The sequence below is a fragment of the Halichoerus grypus genome, chromosome 12, assembly GCF_964656455.1.
Source record: "Halichoerus grypus chromosome 12, mHalGry1.hap1.1, whole genome shotgun sequence".
Lineage (NCBI taxonomy): Eukaryota > Metazoa > Chordata > Mammalia > Carnivora > Phocidae > Halichoerus > Halichoerus grypus.
The window spans coordinates 65,020,933-65,038,950 of NC_135723.1; the positions used below are offsets into that span (position 1 = coordinate 65,020,933).

Genomic DNA, 18,018 nt, shown 5'->3' on the forward strand with positions numbered 1-18,018 from the left:
GCATAATACTGCTTAGGTATTGACAAGAACAAGCTCCTTCTGTCTGCTTAGGAAAGCCTGAATTTTAAATCATTTACTCAAGAATCAAAAACCAAGGAATTTTAGTAATAGGCAGCTTCATTTGTCAAGCTCTACTTTCAAAATAGTTCACTTACACTATTAGAAATCTATCACCTAATATACTTCTCTTCACAATGTAAAATGAAATAGGAGTACAACTAGAGAGACAAGAGAGAAAGGGAAGAGTTACAAGAATTATAAATTATAGTTAGTATCAAACAGATCATATATAAGGCTTGTTCCAAGAGTTCTGACTAGAGCTGATATTTATAGGATCAGTCATAAATTGTTGTTGGTATAATGTTTAGGTTTAAAACAAATTACCCCACTTCTGAAAGCTACACAGCCTCATTAGTTATAATACTGCTTTATATTGCTTAATGTTAACTATAATATTGTGTTAAACCTTGCACTTACGAATGCTTTCAAAAAAAATTTGTGGCCAACACAGAATTAGAATCTTCAAAAAAGAGAGAAAATGGGAAAAACAAAATATTTGAAGAGAAGATAATGGCTAAAAATTTTCTAAAACTCATAAAAAAAAAAAAATCAACCCATGGAACAAAGATGTTCAGTGAGCCTTCAACTGGGCACGTACATCTAAGTTTATTACCATCAAACCAATAAAAACCAAATACAAAAAGAAAGTCTTCAAACCACCAGAGAAGAGACACTCTACATGCAGAGTAACAATAAGAACGATAACCCATTAAACAACGGAAACCAGAAGACAATAGAATGACATTTAAAGCGCTGAAAGGCAAAGCTACCAACCTAGAATTCTTATCCAGCAAAAATACACTTCAAAAAATGAAGGCAAAATACAGACATTTTTAGACAGGCAAAAGCTAAGAGACCTTGCTGGCACCAGATCTTCACCACAATGCTAACTAAAGTTCTTAAGACCAAAGAGAAATTATACCAGATGGAAACCCAGATCTGTAGGATGAAAAATATCACTGAAACCCAAACAAATATCCAGATGTGGAGGATGACCAGGAGATAAAAAAGGAAGGAATTATACAGGGCATAGGAAACTATGTACCAAAGCCCTGAGGCAGGAAAAGGAGTAGTCCTCTCTGGAAACTAGAGAAGAAAGGACGGTGGGACTGAAGCAAAGAAAACAGCCTGGACAGTGGTGAGATCCAGCAGGGCCCAGGTCATGAAGGGGGCTGAAGGCCAGGTTCCACTACATTATAGGCAGTTTTCATGTAAGCAATAGATACATTCCCATCTAAGAGCAGCACACTCTTTTTTTGGGTGGGGGGGAGCTTTTGGAGTTAATGCAAGTTTAATGTAAATTCACAAATCCATAAGCACATCTCTCAATAGTCTGAATAAATAATGCATCTTGGACTCATACTATTTTCCAAATTAATGTAAAAAATAATTTAAGCCGCATCACTCTTCTGCATGTAACTCTCCAATGGCCTTTCCACCTTCTCCAAATGAACCTTACAATGACCAACAAGGACTACAGAAAAGGCTCCTTCCACATCCCACCTTTCACTCTCTGCTCCTGTCACAATGGTCTGCTTGCTGCTCCCCAAATAAGCCAGTATTCCCCCACCTTAGGTAGAAGTGGTCCCACCTTCACATGATTATCCACAAGGAGAGGGATCTTTGTTTTACTGACATATCAACATATCCTCAGCATCTACAAGTACCTGGCATACGGCGAGCCCTCGGTATACATTGTCTTAATTGAGTTGAATAAAAAGAAGACCCAGAATAAGGTTCCTGGCCAAAATGTGACCCTCACAAGAAAGGGATGAAAGAAAGGCAAGAAGGGAGGGAGGGAAAAACAAGAAGAAAGGAAGAGAGACAAGAGAGAAAGGGAAGAGAACAAGTTTCACAAATTAGCAAGGAAAGATCTCTGTACTTTTTACTTGTAAAAGATAAATTGTGGTATTATCTTTGAAATCCTACTCCCCTATCTAAGAGCTGTCTGTGTTGAGAGAAGTTTGGAGAGATTACTGGTTAATCGAAACTTAGAATCCTATCCCTGTTTCACAACCTTGAGCCAACACTTAACCTTTTAGTGTTTCCAATTATTATGCAAACTGGAATATTATTATTTGCTACTTATCTATCATACAAGAGCATTCTAAGGATTAATGAAACTGTTTTCAAAGTGTCCTAAGAATAGTTTTCCAAATCTTACATAAATAACATAACTATGTCAAAAACTAATTAGGAACACAGACATTTATATGTACATTATCTCAGTTCAGTTCAAAAATATTTAAGAAACTAATATGGGTCAGAAATGTGAGTAATAAAAAAAGGTTAATTATATATGCCTCTAAAGCAAATCTTTCATATACTATTTTGACTGACTTACTTTAGTTTCAAAAAAAAGGGGGGGGGACTTTCCTCCTCATAAATGTGCCTATCTTTTTATCTGTGAGCATGTGTTATATAAAACACCATCAATCATGCTGGGTAATAACTTTTTAAAAATCTCATCATGAAAAAGTTAAATGAACCTACTTCACATATAATGAATTTTTAACAGTCAAAAATTAAAGAAAAATATTATATTTCATTTTTTTCATATACTCTTCTAAATGCTTTTCAGTCAGCATGCGAAAAATCCTGCAGCATCAAGCCACAGGTGCACACATCTGGTCGTACAATAAGGAAGGATTTAAAAGGCAGAGTAAAACTGTTGGCTTTCCTCTTAGCAATAGTTCTCAATAGGGACAGAATCAACATTTAATAAAAAAGCTTGATAAGTGAAAACATCGACATAATTTTTATTATGAAATATATAACCTCAATATTATTGATCATTACTATGAGCAATTAGTGAGTTCTTTATTGCATCTTCACAGGGTCCAGATTTAAAGGTTTTCAACTTCTGTTTTAAATCATTTGATTAATCCTTTTCTACTACACATCTTGTAGTTCTTTTGTTGAGGCCAAAATTTTCCCTTGTAAAACCATCTGAGTGAAAGAATATTTTCAAAAGTACACTATATTCTATCTTAGACTCAAATAGAGAGCAAACTGAATAATGGAAATAGAACTTAAAAGCAAGCAACAATTCACAACTATTTTCTGGTACATAAACCACTCACTTGCATGATTAAAATAACTCTCCTGAGAAAAAGGGATACCAAGTACCAATTAGTAACCCACCAGCAATTTCAGTGAGTACACATTGTGATGCTCTAAAAAAGTTCACTAAATGTGTGAATGGGTACTACCAGAGTAGATGCTTCCCTCATATAAAAATTATATGCTTTGGGCAACATTTTTAAAATTCAGAAAATAATTGGGTCTGACAATCTCATAGTCTGAAAACCAAAACAGTTATTAAATTATAATAAAATGGTTTTAGTTACTTAAGTTCTCACCCTTATTTTACCCAAAACTACAGTTTATTCCCTCAATTTTAATGTCTTTACTCAAAATGGTCACTTTTCTACTCGAAAGCTAAGTTGCTGATATAAAGTACAATTATCCATTTGACTATTTCGGAAAAATTGCAATTCTAATTCTAATCACATTTAGTCTACCCTTTCCTAAGTAGAAAGTGATGTCTAAGCATGTTTAAACACACTAAGTAGGTGAAAGGTATTAAAAAAAAAAAAAAAAAGAAGTCTTTCAACCTGAAAAATGAACTGAATAGTCCAATTTCATTGGTATAAACTGAAAAGACTTTGTAAGGAATGATGTTCACGCTACATAAGTATCAAAATTATAAGAAAAACATAAGATCAGTTTACAACTACTTTTAAAACTACTTTAATTTAGACTGAGGGTAATACAGTAGACCTTTCTGCTTAACAGAGAGCCGTCTTTAAAACTGCACCTTGGCTTCAAATTTTTCTATAATCTCTTTCCTCCAACGTCTTATTGTGAACACTCAATGCTCCTTTCCTTCACTGTTAAGTAGTCACTTCCGATTTCTTAGGTCATTCTCACAGGATCTGTGCCTCCACATGTTCTGTGGTCCACACTATGACATTCAGAAGCATCCACAGTCAAGAAGAGGTAAAAAAAAAAAAAAATTTTTTTTTTTTCCTCAAAGGCAAACCAAACCATATTGCAATGATTTTTCTCAAATGCTCTAATCTGTAAGGCCACTCTGGCTTTAAATTTCTGTGATTCTAAATACTAAGCATGTGTTACTTCAACATCCATTAGTAATCCACTGAACAATAAAAAAAAGTTCAACCTTGACTCTATAGTTAAGTTTTAGTATGATTACTCTTAGGGCTTTATAATATGTGCATATTCAAATATTATACACACTGAGTTTATAAATGCATAAAAGGATTAAGTTACTTCATACAAAACAAGCTGACCTTTCTTTTCTTTCTCTCATACAAGATTTACCATGAAAGAAAACCAGGTATAGATATATTAATAAAAATTCATTTACAACTACAATTGATTTAGTGGAACGATTTCAGTGGCATCCTGAATTTCTATTAGAATTTAATCTAAACTAAGTTATTAATAATAATAATACAAAATAACAGTTACATAAATTAAAAGCAAATAACAATTCACAACTATTTTCTGGTACATAAACCACACACTGGCATGATTAAAATAACTCTCCTAAGAAAAAGGGATACCAAGTACCAATTAGACTATGTGCCAAACACTGCTCCAGGCACTTTACACTTACGAATTCATTTAAACTCGCCAATAATCCCATGAGATAAGTACCATTATTACACCCATTTACAAGGGGAAACTAAGGCAGGTGAGATTAATGATTTGCTCAGGTCTCGGAGCTGTTAAACGGCAAAGCCAGGATTTGAACACAGGTAGCTTGGATCCAGAGTCAATACTTTCTTCGCTAGTGTTCTCTTTATAGAAAACCCTTAGACGTGTGCAAGTTTACAGGTATAATATTCTGCAAAGGAGACTTAAAAATACATCCAAGTTTAATAAGATGCATTAAAATAGAAACACACTATATAGCTCCTACAACAAAAAGTTATCCCCACACAAGGAAATTAACTTTATCCATGGTTGACTTATTTCTATTATAACTAAACTTTCGAACTTTTAAATTATATAAGGAATTGACACAGACCCACTATTACTTCAAATCACTAAGAGATATATCACAGAATCAAGATAATAATGTTCATGAAAAGTTAACTTAAAATAAATGCTTATGTAAAACTTGAATGAAAATAAGACCAAACATTTGAAGAATGCTACTATAGACTAAATTTAAAGAAATTAAATTTTAAAAAGAAACCTGTAGTTCTAGAAGTAAAATCTCCTAGAATGTTTTAAAATATTTGACTGACTACTTAAAGAAGAAACTTGTATTTCTAAAAGTATAATCCCCTAAAGATTTTGAAAATATTTATTGACTACCTACCTCTCCATGATTGAAAAAGAAGCACAGCACTGTAACCAGGCCTCCTAATCGGCTGCCGCTGGAAAAGAAGATAAAAACCATAACTCAAATAACAAAAATCCAGGTCAATCCTAATGAAACCTTCAAATAATATAGAATGATAAACTTCCAGTTCTACACAAAGTGTTAGCCACACTAGAACTCTACTATGCTTATTTACAAAATAAGTATCTATAGTATTATTAGTCAAAATAAGTTTCATTTTTAAAAAGTCATCTTCCATATTCAAAATGTACAAAAAAACCACAGAGACAGGGAATAAAAAATTGTGACTAGTCACGTTACTGGGCATCATGCAACCTGATCTTTTTCTTTCTCTCTCTTTTTTTTAATTTTTTAGTGCCACATATTTATTTGTATCCTCTAGCAGTTCTCAAACTATTTTTCTAGGGACACATGACATACATTCAGGAAAGAGGAGAGAAGTGCAGAAAAAGGCTTTGTGGTCATAAAGATAGAAAACACCATACTTGGAAATTCAAAAAGCAAGCCAGCACATTTAAGAGTTAATTAATTCGGTATTTCCCAAGCCCCATCCCAAGCTACTTTCCTATAGAACATGCTTGGAGAACACTGGTTTACAAAGTTTTATCTTTCATCTGTTTTTAAAAACTTGTAAAAGAACACGAATATCAAAATATGACCACCAGGCTTCTAACTCTAGCTAAGAAATCACAACGCTGTGGTTTGGCCATCCTAACAACTAAACCTTCATTTGCTTAGGTAAGAGTAATACAGGTCTCCCACTTTCCTCCCACCCTGGCCAGAAGCATCTGGATAGGGGAAAGAAAGGCTGTTTTAGGTCTGTTCCATCATTTCTTTCATCTTTACTCTTGAGATCTTCTACTCTCTTTAGCTCATGCTGTTTTCTCCTGATTTTACCCAAATATCCTTCTTTCTTTCTACACAAGCATGCGTAGAACATAGACAAGCCAGGGAGGTAACAAGGAATCAGACACAGGTACTCTAGGCCGTGCAATTACTCCTGAGGATGTATGAATGAGGAAACATGGAGGAGATACAGGAGACGGCCGGGCTAATCCATGCAGCGAGCACACACCGCCTCCGCATCCCTCCCAGCCTCCCAGGAGACCGGAAGGGCTGGCATCCCCAGCACAGGTGGCCAGTCAGCCTTGGCACAAGACAAGGGTTATGTCTGCATGTTCAGCGGCAAGTAGTTTATGGAGTTTCCATTTTCCCTACAGAGTTTTGAGCTCCGTGCTGCTCTAGAGAAGAGATGGCAGTGCGAGAAGTTTGAGGAAGGGGGTTGTCTGAAATACCACTTGCATTTAAGGACAGAGCTAACAAGGGAAAACAGAAGGGCTGCAGAGCCATCTTAAAGGGATCATGGGAAGCTGGAAGACCACAGATTTACAGGACACTGATGGACCAACTGTGCTTTTTCTCCACTGATTATCAACCTGGTCTAGCACAAATGAAATATAAAGGGGCAAAGAAACAACATATTGGCCAGAAAATGGCTGAAGTGATGAATCACAGAAATGAGAGGGACAGATAAAGGAGCCGGAAAGTCATACAGGCCAGGGAGCGGAAGTCAGGGCTCTCCCCTCAGAGGCCCAGCACGCCTTCTTAAAAGGCCAGCCAACAGGCCAATGCCAGGCTTCATGGCAAGTCATAAGACATTAGATAAGTTAAGTGTGAGTTATGGGTTTAAATAAATAGTAATGTTTTGAACTTATGCCAACAAGACAAAAAAGTGCAAAGGTCTATATATTTTAAAAATCTGTTTCCTCGTTGCCACCCTTCTCTCAATCCTATTCACCTAAGATAATCAATAGTAACATCTGTGTGTGTGTCCACCCTCCCAAATCTTTCTCTATACCCATATTTTAATGTGATCATGCTATTAACACCTCTCCGAAATTTGTTCCTTTTCTAATTCATCTATTATAAAGATTATTCCTAATCAATACACATAACCCAAGGCATCCTTATTAACAGATATCAAACATTGCATAGTACAAATGTACTACAAATTGTTCAGCCCTTTCCCTATTATCGAACATACAGATATTTTTTAATTTCTTACCGTAAGAATAACATGTTAAAATAAATATCCTTGTACACATAAATCCCGGTGCTTTTATTTCTACAGGACAGACCTAACTGTGAGACTGCCAAGTCAAAGTTGTTACTTTGATCTGTACCTCTTGTCTACTAGTACAGGCACCATTTTAATGGGTTTTGGGACAATGTGCATTTTCTCTTCTGTGAATTGCCTGTCTACATTCTTGTCCATTTTTCCATTGGATTGTCTATTTCCCTATTCAAAGATTAAGGGTATCCAGTTTTTGACTGTTATATGTGTGATTAAGTATTTTGATATGTTATGGTGTATTCTGCCAAAAAGAAATTTTAAATTTTATGTAGTTAAATGTCAATATTTTCCTTTATTTCTTCTGCATTTCCTGTCTTGTCTGTGAAGACCTTTCCTACCCCAAAATGACACAGTGTTCTAAAATATCTTCCAGTATCATTGTATTTTACATTTAAATCTTTCACCCACAGAAATGTATGTGTAAAGCCTTAATTTTGTTCTCTTTGAAACAGATAGCCAATTATGCTAACGACCATTTATCAAATAAACATTCCTTTTTCCGGTGTAATGAAATTCAGCCTTTATCATATATTAATTTCTCACAATACTAAAATCTGTTAATTCCAGTCAATTGATTTAATTCTATATTTTCTATATCACAATGTCTTCATTACTGTAGCATTATGGTAATATTAACATATGAGAAGGAAAATTCCCCACCCCTAAGTATTCTTTTAACATTTTTTAGGTAATTCTAACCAGTGCCCCCTCCCACACACAAAAAAGTGTTGGATTTCTGATCAGAATGTCATTAAATTTCCATATAGTTTTGGAAGAATTGTCATTTATATGATGGTAAGTCTGCCCATTCAGTTGGATAGTATGTCTCTCTCCATTTATTCAATTCTATTTCTTTAAATAAAAATGATATGGACAAGCAATACAGCCGCCAGATATCTAGAGCTAAAACTTCTAAAAATACGGGGATATGATAAAATCTGATCATAGTATAGTATTTTAACACTTTCAGACTTTGGCAGGTCGTATAAGCTAAAGAAAACATACCAAGGATTCAAATGAGATCATCAGTAGGCTCAATTTTATAAATCTATATAGTACTTTGACTATACAGAGAATATACACGATTTCTATAGCACCTGGAACACCTGGCTGGACAGACACCTCATTCTCTGGTTATAATCCAAAAACACCCTACACAAGAGAGACTGAAAAACAACAACAACAACAACAACAACAATAAAAACACTTTGGGAAATTAATGTAAAATTCCCTTTTAAAAATACCTTGAAAAGAAAAAGAGTCAAAACTGAAATTTTGTTAAGTTCAATTTTTTTTTAATGGCAGAGTAAAGACAGGGACAGGGATAAAAAGAGGACAAGGACAGAAGAATCCCAAGTCCAATTTCCCAACCAAATCTCATGATGGGGTCTGCTCAAGAAGTCTTCCATCCATACTACTGGACTGCCATACAGCCTGTGGGGCTCAGGGACTGGACATTTTCCCAAAGGCAGAATCAGTGCGACATCACTCCCTTTAAACTAAATAACCACAAGATGGGTTATGGCCCAGCATCTTCCACGAACACAGACAGCTTTGCTTACCTAACCAGGGAGGCAGATTTTCTGGTACACTTTCATGCCCTGCATAGCTAGGAGGGGAGAACAAAATTCGCTTATCTACAAGAAATATCTGACTTACAATCATTTTGAAATGGTGTGACTTGCAATAAATCTAAAATAGTGTCCCCAGCATTTACCTCCTTTCCCTCGAATCCTTACAGACTATCATATAGGTCATTTTATTTTGCTAAACAGAAAAGATGTAATAATCAGAAAACTTAAGACTGATTTTTTTTTTCCCCATTACAGTTGATCAGTTGATATTTCAGCATTCCCTAGTGGTTAAAAAAAAAAAAAAAGATTCTTCTGCGATATCACCACCAACTGTCAGAAAATATGAAAGCTCCCATTGTGCAAATTTTAAAATAGTCTAAGTTTGCACATTTACTCATACATCTCATTCACCTTTTGAGCCTCGATTTCCTCAGGTATAAAATGAAGGAGTAAAAGATCTTAATACTTTTCAGTTCTGACATTTAATAATTTACAGTTCTCTTCTTTCTCACATCTTTAAGTAACATGGATTCAAATCAATCATATTTTGGTAGGCTTAGTTAATCACTGACACGTGTACCTCTATTTACCAAAAAATGATAAAACGTACAAAGTTCAACATTCAAGAAGAAAAAGTAATCATAGTTAATTCAAAACGTTATTAAATAACCCTTGGGGTGAATTAAATTAAGTAACTTTTGCTGTATGAATGCTTATGAAAGAGAAAATGAGAGAATAATGTGGAAATAATTGGATTAAGAGAACCGCAGTCCCAAGTTCGAGACGTAAGGCATAGGCACCTCGCTAGCCAGACGAGGAAACGCCCAGCAGGCCTGCTGAGAGCTGGGCATCTTCCCCTGAACTTATACGTGGATCCTCCGGCTTTTCTGGAGCATAAAAGAGAGCCCCAGAAAGTAAAGGTGAGGACAAAAATGACAATCAGGAAGGCAAGGAATGGTCTCAGCTTAGTCCTTCCAGTCTGTTACAGGCAACTAATTAATGCCTTTAATTTAACTCTTTGTCTGCCAGGGCCAAGAAACAGAAGATTTTATTTACTAGACTGTGAACTTCCCAGTTCATCCTGGTAGTTCCCATAGTGCCTTGTCTATGGCACAGAGTCAAAAGGTATCTGAGGAGTAAATGAAAACATAAAAACTATCCAATCAAAAGTTGGCTGGCATTCCTTTTTGAGGAGAGGGGGCACTTTCAGTCAAACACACCACACCTCACACCACTGCTGTCCTTGATCACCGGCCTGGACACAGGCTCCTGCTCATCATCAGTGCCATGTGTTCAGTGGAGCCCCTACTGCGATCCAACCACCACACTGCTTGACTCCCCATCCAGACCTTCTACTGTGCCCTCAAGAACCTCCCTTCCGTGGTGAACGACTTCCTTCCAGGAACCCTCAGCCTCTGCCCAGATGCTTCCTCTCCTCCTACCTTGAAACCTTACCCTCCTCTGAGAGGAAGTTTCCTTTCCCCATGCCACGACGCTCCTGTATGGCTCAAGGCCCAGAGGGGAGGCTGAAGCTTCCTCTATTGCTACTTTCAGACACCATCTGGGACCCTTCGTGAAAGTCTGCTCCTCTGAGCTCCTTTCTCTCTACTTGCCTCCTCACAGAAGTTCTCTCCTAATACTCCAGCTCATTCTCCACAATTCACAGCTGTTACCCTTCGTCAAGGGCATGTCTAGAGTCTTAACTCAGAGAGTCATGGTCCAGGGTCCCCTGTTCTTCTTTTCCATTCCCTCTATTGCACGGAGGAGGCTTTCTGAGAACTTTTTAATTATCCTTTTTATGACCTTCTCTAGATTTAACATCTGCTGCTCTGTATCACTGTGGCCACTCTGATCTGTCTCTGATCTCTTCATCCTCTTGAATATTCACCTTTCTTTGCCTCCACTCTGTTCTCCATGGCTTCTCAGCTCTTGTCAGAAAAGCCTGTCCATTCTTTTGTAGACATAGCTAGTCATCAGAAAATGCCTTTTCTTCCACAGGAGGAACAAACCAGTCACAGAGCATAATGTATTCATTTTCTGACTTTCTACTCTACTCTATTATTTTCTTTGGTCATTGAAGGTTCATGCTTCTTTGATACCAGAAAGAATTTTTAACTACTTTATTTCTAGATGTGTTCCAGAAGCCCTGAAGGCATGGTAGATTAGTCTATATGCCAAACCTTCCTTTTAATTTTCCTTACTAACATCCCCTCCCTTCTATCCTGAATAGTGAGAGTGAATAGTCATAGTTAATATAACCAATTTCTCTATTTTCTTCTCATGATCCAGCCCAAGTTATCTATGAAGTGACTCAGTGTCCTTTTTAGACTCTGTGGCAGAATGGAGTAGCTTTTCATATCAATTCTCTGTATCAATAAATAGAAACCTCCCCCTTCCCATACCTGTTTTAAGACAAAGTTGAACTTCTTATTCTTTATGACAATTTTGCTTTGCTTCCATTGTTTTATTTGAGATTTTTCTGTTGTTCATGCTTTGTTAGAAAATCAAGCATTACTGTTTATGCAGCCTGGATTTTTGGCTAAAAATATGTCTTATTTAAGCTATGAATTACACCAGCTCAAACTTTTTCAGCTCCATGTTGTTGCTCTGGGTTGTTTCGTTTTGTTGTTTTTTTGCTTTTGGAATGTTCTATTAACTTGGCCTTCCAGCACATCTTTAATCATTTGGTCTAACAGTTGTATATGAATATTTAAAAGATAAGTATTTCTCTTCAGTATGCATAAATTGATGAAAGTTATTGGTTGAAAATGTTGGCATCTTTTCTCTAAAATCTGTCCCTCTTTAGGTCATTATCTCAGCAAATGACACTTAACCACACTGTTTGCTGCCCAAGTCTGACTGCTAGGAGAGATCCATAACTTTCCTGTGATTCTGTTTCCTCAGAGTTACCTCTTAAAGTGCTAGATACATATTTCTTCCGTAAACAAATAATCTTAAGACTAGAATCTGGAAAAAAAAAAAAAAAAGTGGAATCTGCAGAGGAAATGCTTCAGATGAGTCCACTGAAAAAATATTTCCTAAATTGGTAAAATTCTAATAAAGCTTATGTGATAAATAATAATATATTATTTTTGTGCCTTTCATAAATAGTAATCAAGAGCTAAGTTTTTTTCCAATAATTTATTTATTCACTTCAATTAAAAACTATTTTCTGAAAGCAGGCATTCTTCTAGGTGCCTTGCTAGCATTAATTTATTGTATTCTCACACAGAAGACAATGTCTCCTAACTCATCTAGGTGTTCTCCCTCCTACCCAGACACTTCTTAAAAATTTTATAATCTTGCATTCCAGTTAACTTATGAAACACTTTACTTCCCTATTACAACCCCGAAAAACCTTTGTTACATTAAATTTTCTTTTACATCCAAAGGCAAACCAAAGAACTGGCAGTCACTCTAAGTTCTTCCCACATCATTTATTCAAATTATATAAAAACTCAATGTTAACAGGTTCCACCCACGATCTGGAGCTCCCATACAGCTTTTTTGTCCTCCAATCTCAATCATGACAGCCTAGGATGGCCAGACAGCTAAGGAAAACTTCTAACATGGTAGGTATAGACCGAAAAATTTTAAAAAGCGAACTAGAAGATACCAAATTATTTAGGGAGGGAAAAAAACATTAGTACCCTCCGAGAAAAAGATACTGAATCCATGAAACAAAAATAAAATACTATTTTTTTTAAAAAAGGAACATTCACAGAACAAATGAAAATTCTTGAAAATTAGAAGATAACAAATGAAAAACTGAATATAGAAGAGTTGGAAAAATAAAGTTGACAAAATTTCCTAGAATATAGAAGAGCAATGATATTAAAAATGGGAAAATATATGAAAATTAGAGGATCAAGAAATGCAATATCCAAATAACAGAAGTTCTGAAAGAGAAAACAGAAGGAATAAAGTAAGTGAAGAAATAATCCAAGAACATTTCCCTGAAATTAAGGGCATAAGGTGCAAGACTGAAACAACGCTCACACGACTAAGATAATAAATGGGAACAGACAGATCTAGGGCAAGACATATTATGAAATTTCAGAACCATGGAGACAAAGAGAAGATTCTACAATCTTTCAGAAAAGAAAGGGAAGAAAGGGTCACAAACAAAAATTTAGAAATCCGAATAACTGAAGAATGCCTGAACAGCACCACGTGAAGCAACAATAGTGTGACGCCTCCAAAATTCTGAAGGAAAGTGATTTCCAATCTGGAGTTCAATACTCGGCAAAACTATTAATCAAACATGAAGACAAAATAAAGACATTTTCAAATATACATGATCTGAAAAATTTACCTCCCATCCACTCATTCTCAAAGACTTCTAGAAGATGGAAGATGTACCAGAGTGAAAAAATAAACCAAGAAAGTGGAATACATAGGATATGGCATAAGAGATCCCATTATAAGAGAGCAATGAAAGAACTCTGGGTAGTGAAGGAAAATGCCAAGGTGACAGATGTACACCAAACAACAGAAAGCAGTCAGTCCAGAATCAAGTACTGACTCATGCCCAGATCCTCATGTTTTATTTAACCTGAGAATAAAGCCCCAGTGAGCCTGGACAGATTGTTGTCTATATTTTGTCTTGGCTTCTACATGCCTTACTGTTGGCATCAGCTAAGGACACTCATTTCACCTACAGAAATTGTTCTGCTTCAGTATGCTCTTGAGAGCCAGGGTACATAGTGGTGAATCTGGAAACAGGGGACAACTCTTCCCCTCACAGTATTTCTGCTGGACAGTCAGGACCAGGCCCACACTACGTTTCTTCAGATCCCCCTGCCAAATGAGTCCTACATTCATCCCAGGACTACCTCATGACCTTGCCTACTAATGCCCTAGGGAGTCGGGCTCCTGATTAAAAACCCATATATGATTTCTGAGGCCCAACCATAGACAATTACAAAGGTTCACCTTTTGTTCAGAGCTTCCTCAACAGTGAGATGACCCTCATGTCTGCACTGATCCCTCGATTCTCAACCAGGGCACTGTTCCATGGGGGGAAATGGACATGGGGGAGTCTGTATTTTCTCCAGTTTTAGAATCTTGTTACACCATCACAGCAAGTAATAAAAGGCTTAACTCTTTCACTTTTGGCTTGTTGCTTTAAACGACTACTCCAACACCTGGCAGCTCAACTCCCTCTCCTAACGGTCCCTGAAGGTTCCCTCAGGGAGCCCTCCTCCCTGCAGAATAGACACTTACACACACTAAGTCTTACAAAACTGGCCTTCAGAAACTGTTTGTAGCTGACACATGTCAGGGCATCTTATAAAATAAATAACTGTAATCATGAATTAACAGCACGGCTTTTAGAAAATAATTAACAATGTTTTTTTTAATTTTTATTTTTAAAAATACCAAAATACTGAGAATTCCAGAAAAAGAGGTACAGCACGAATAGGTTGTGTTTGCAAAAACATCTGACTTCATCTCCTCAAGTCAGAGCTTGGCAGCCCAGCCCCATTTCACCATTTGGCTGTGTTTTCTATTTTCTCTTCCACTTTCATTTTTTGTGAAATGGATTGGCTTATCTGACTTCAGAAAGCTTACATCTGTACTATTTTAAAAGAAATATACTTCTGGAGTAAAAATGTTATACTCAATCTGCCTGTAAATTTATATAATACAACTTATAAAAAGATTCTAACCACAATTATAGATATCCTCCTCTTTATTCTTAACCCACATGTTAAGAAGTCTGCAGCTTCATCCCACTTCACAAAGTTAGAAGGGTGACAAAACTAACCACCAAGGAAGAAAACAATAAGAACTACCTAGCAATTTGAGACCTCAAAAAATACTCATGTCAAGAACATTTTAAAAATATGATGAAAAAGACTGATAGAAAAGAAGTGACAGAAGACTTTATTCAACACAATATAAACCAGGATCACCACTGGAATCTAATTTACACACCCGCCCTCAAGGCACAGAGCAATAGTCAAGGCTCCCTAGAATACAAGGGGCTCTATAATGTAGGAGAACTGGATGCTCTTTTGGGGCTGGGAGGAAACAAGTTTAGGATGTGTTTGGATAGAGCTAAAGTGATTATTCAGGGTTAAAAAAAACACTCGCAAACAGAGCAAAGGGAGAGCTAGAGAAATGAAAACATGTGCCACCACTGCAGTGTCTACATCCAAGCACAGCTGCATAAGGCAGACCACCCCGGGGGGTCCAAGGGGTCAAGGACACCCGAAGGGCCAGCTAGGGCCCAGAGCAGTCAAGTGGGTAAAGCTGAAACAGGTTGCATCCCTCGGAGCCAGGAAGAGAAACCAAAAACAGCTATTTGGAAAGGCTCAAATGCTTTTTTTTTTTTTGAGAGAGAGAGAGAGAGAGAGAGAGAGTGAAGGAGCAGGAGGGGAGGGGCAGAGGGAAGAGGGAGGGAGAGGATCTTAGGCAGGCTCCACACCCAGCCAGCACAAAGCCAGACTCGGGGTTCGATCTTACAACCCTGAGATCATGACCTGAGCCAAAATCAAGAGTTGAACACTTAACTGACTGAGCAACCCAGGTGCCCCAAGACTCAAATGCTTTTAAGGCAAAGTCACTCCCTCCTGCTATCCTAAGCAGTGATCTACAGATTTTTTTACACTCAAATTACAAGAAGTGAGACTTTACACTACAACTCAGCACATGCACATGTAGACATGTATATACAATCAACAAATAAAAGTTTCTCTAAATAACACCTATCTTACAAAGTGTCGTGTACTCTGTTATTTATGTTTATAATCTTTTCTTTTTCATGTAAAAAAAAAAAAATCCTGGTCCAAAGCCACTAAATTGGTTCTAAAATCACCCTGCAGTTTTGCAGACAGCATGCTCAAGGAGTCACTGGCTAACTTCGGTGACAGGTGAATTCAAGGGTCTCATGAGACCATAGTTCAGCTTGAATCCTGTCCCTCTATTGGTCAAATTTCTGATTTCTCTCACTGGCTTTGGAATAGTCTCAGACCAGCCAAGGTCATTCATCAACCAGCCCAACCCATTTCTTCAGTCTTCATCTTCTACAACGGCCCTCAATAATCTGCATCCTAGCAAAACCGATCCGCTTTCCACATCCCAGGATGTCCACCTTTGCCTCTCCCTGGGATTCTTTTCTCCCCAACCTATCCAAAACGCTCGGACCCTCCAAGGCACAGTTAAAGCAACCCTCCACACAGAACAAATTTCTCCTGCCCCAGCATTATGAGCCCTTTATCTTTGCTGTCTGACACGGACCCAGCACCACCTCCAGCTCCCACCTCACCCCACCACATGCTTTCAAAACCCAAGCACACCATCTCCAAAGGAAGCCACTCAGTCTGTACTTTATGTTGACTGGACAAATGCACATGTATCTCCTATGCAGGGAGAAAACTGCTGTCTGGGGACTGTTGGGGCTGAAGACTGAGAAATCTTAGGTCAGGCCCAAACCACCTAGAACCTCTCAATCAAAACCAGAACATCATACTCTCTGCAGCAGATGTTGTTTGGCCTTTGAAACGATGGTTATAACAAGCATCATAAGAAAATGATACTGAATGTTTAATAAATGTTTAGAAAGTCTTCTTCCAATCTCAATTCTTCTTTCAAAAAGTAGCGTAACTAGGGCGCCTGGGTGGCTCAGTTGGTTAAACGACTGCCTTCGGCTCAGGTCATGATCCTGGAGTCCCTGGATCGAGTCCCGCATCGGGCTCCCTGCTCGGCAGGGAGTCTGCTTCTCCCTCTGACCCTCCCCCCTCTCATGTGCTTTCTCTCTCATTCTCTGTCAAATAAATAAATAAAATCTTAAAAAAAAAAAAAAAGTAGCATAACTATAGATCAGTAATTTGGCAACATTGCCATGTTCCATATTTTAACTTCTCTTACTCAAAATCAAATCTCCCAAATGTAGTAAAGCTATCCATTAGTACTTAGCAGAATGATAGATTCCCCCCCAAGATAGAGACCTTTGGCTCATCATGATACAAGGCACACTGGCCTTGCTTTCTTTCAAGTCAGCTTCCTCTTCTGATTACATATACATCTGTGTGTCTTGTTTCAAAAACAAAATTTTCCACCTCATCTTTTAATCATGCATTTTCATTTCAGTCTCCCCCAGTTATATAATTAAAAGAACTTTCTTATAGCTAAATCAGATATATTAGTATCAAAGTATCTTAAATCTATATGCAAATATACTCTAAATTGATCTTCTAATAACTTCCTCATTTGACAAATATTTATCAAGTAACCGTTATCTGCTCAAACACTGAGCCAGGGATGCAGTAGATCTTTGAGGTACTAAGCTGAAAATGCCATACTTCCAAAACAAAGCTAATGGGATAATAGCAGATTCAAACTCATTAACCCAAACTGAAAATCATATACCTATGCTCACACTCTGTACTAACAAGGAATCAGTAAGCAATAAAAAAAGAAAATTCTAAAGATACTCTCAAGGTAAAATAGTTCAAACAAGTATACAATGTAACAAACTGTCAAAAAAAAAAAAAAGAAGAAAAAGAAACATAAAAACCCTTAAAAAATTTGTCAATCTTTTTAGTTTAAGGAATATTGCTGGACTATGAAGTTAATCAGGTCAGATATTAAATATCTGTATAGAATATATTTCCATTTTAATGTCAACAAAATAGAGTCATTAACACCATTTGATAATGAGTGGTCCTTTCCTTGTATTTTGTGTAAACAATATACTGCTTATGCTCAAAAGCCTGTGAATATTTAAAATTTATCCAACATCCCCACCATTCTCTATTTAAGCATCTAAAATTATTTTAAGTTTGGCTGACTATGCCAATGGTGAAATCATTCAAATAGGAAAGAATTTTGTATCTAGATGTATTAGAAATAATACTGTTATA

At 36.9% G+C, this 18,018-nt stretch overlaps 1 protein-coding gene across 4 annotated transcripts in view; it reads right to left on the reverse strand.

Annotated features, from left to right (window-relative positions):
* Nucleotides 1-18,018, reverse strand: part of DPY19L1 (dpy-19 like C-mannosyltransferase 1) — a 95,737-nt gene that overhangs the window by 44,619 nt on the left and 33,100 nt on the right. For all 4 annotated transcript variants that reach the window (XM_078059451.1, XM_078059450.1, XM_036101047.2 and 1 more), the window contains exon 7: nt 5,417-5,474. In XM_078059451.1, coding sequence (XP_077915577.1) covers nt 5,417-5,474 — 58 coding nt within the window. The remainder of the gene's footprint in view (nt 1-5,416; nt 5,475-18,018) is intronic.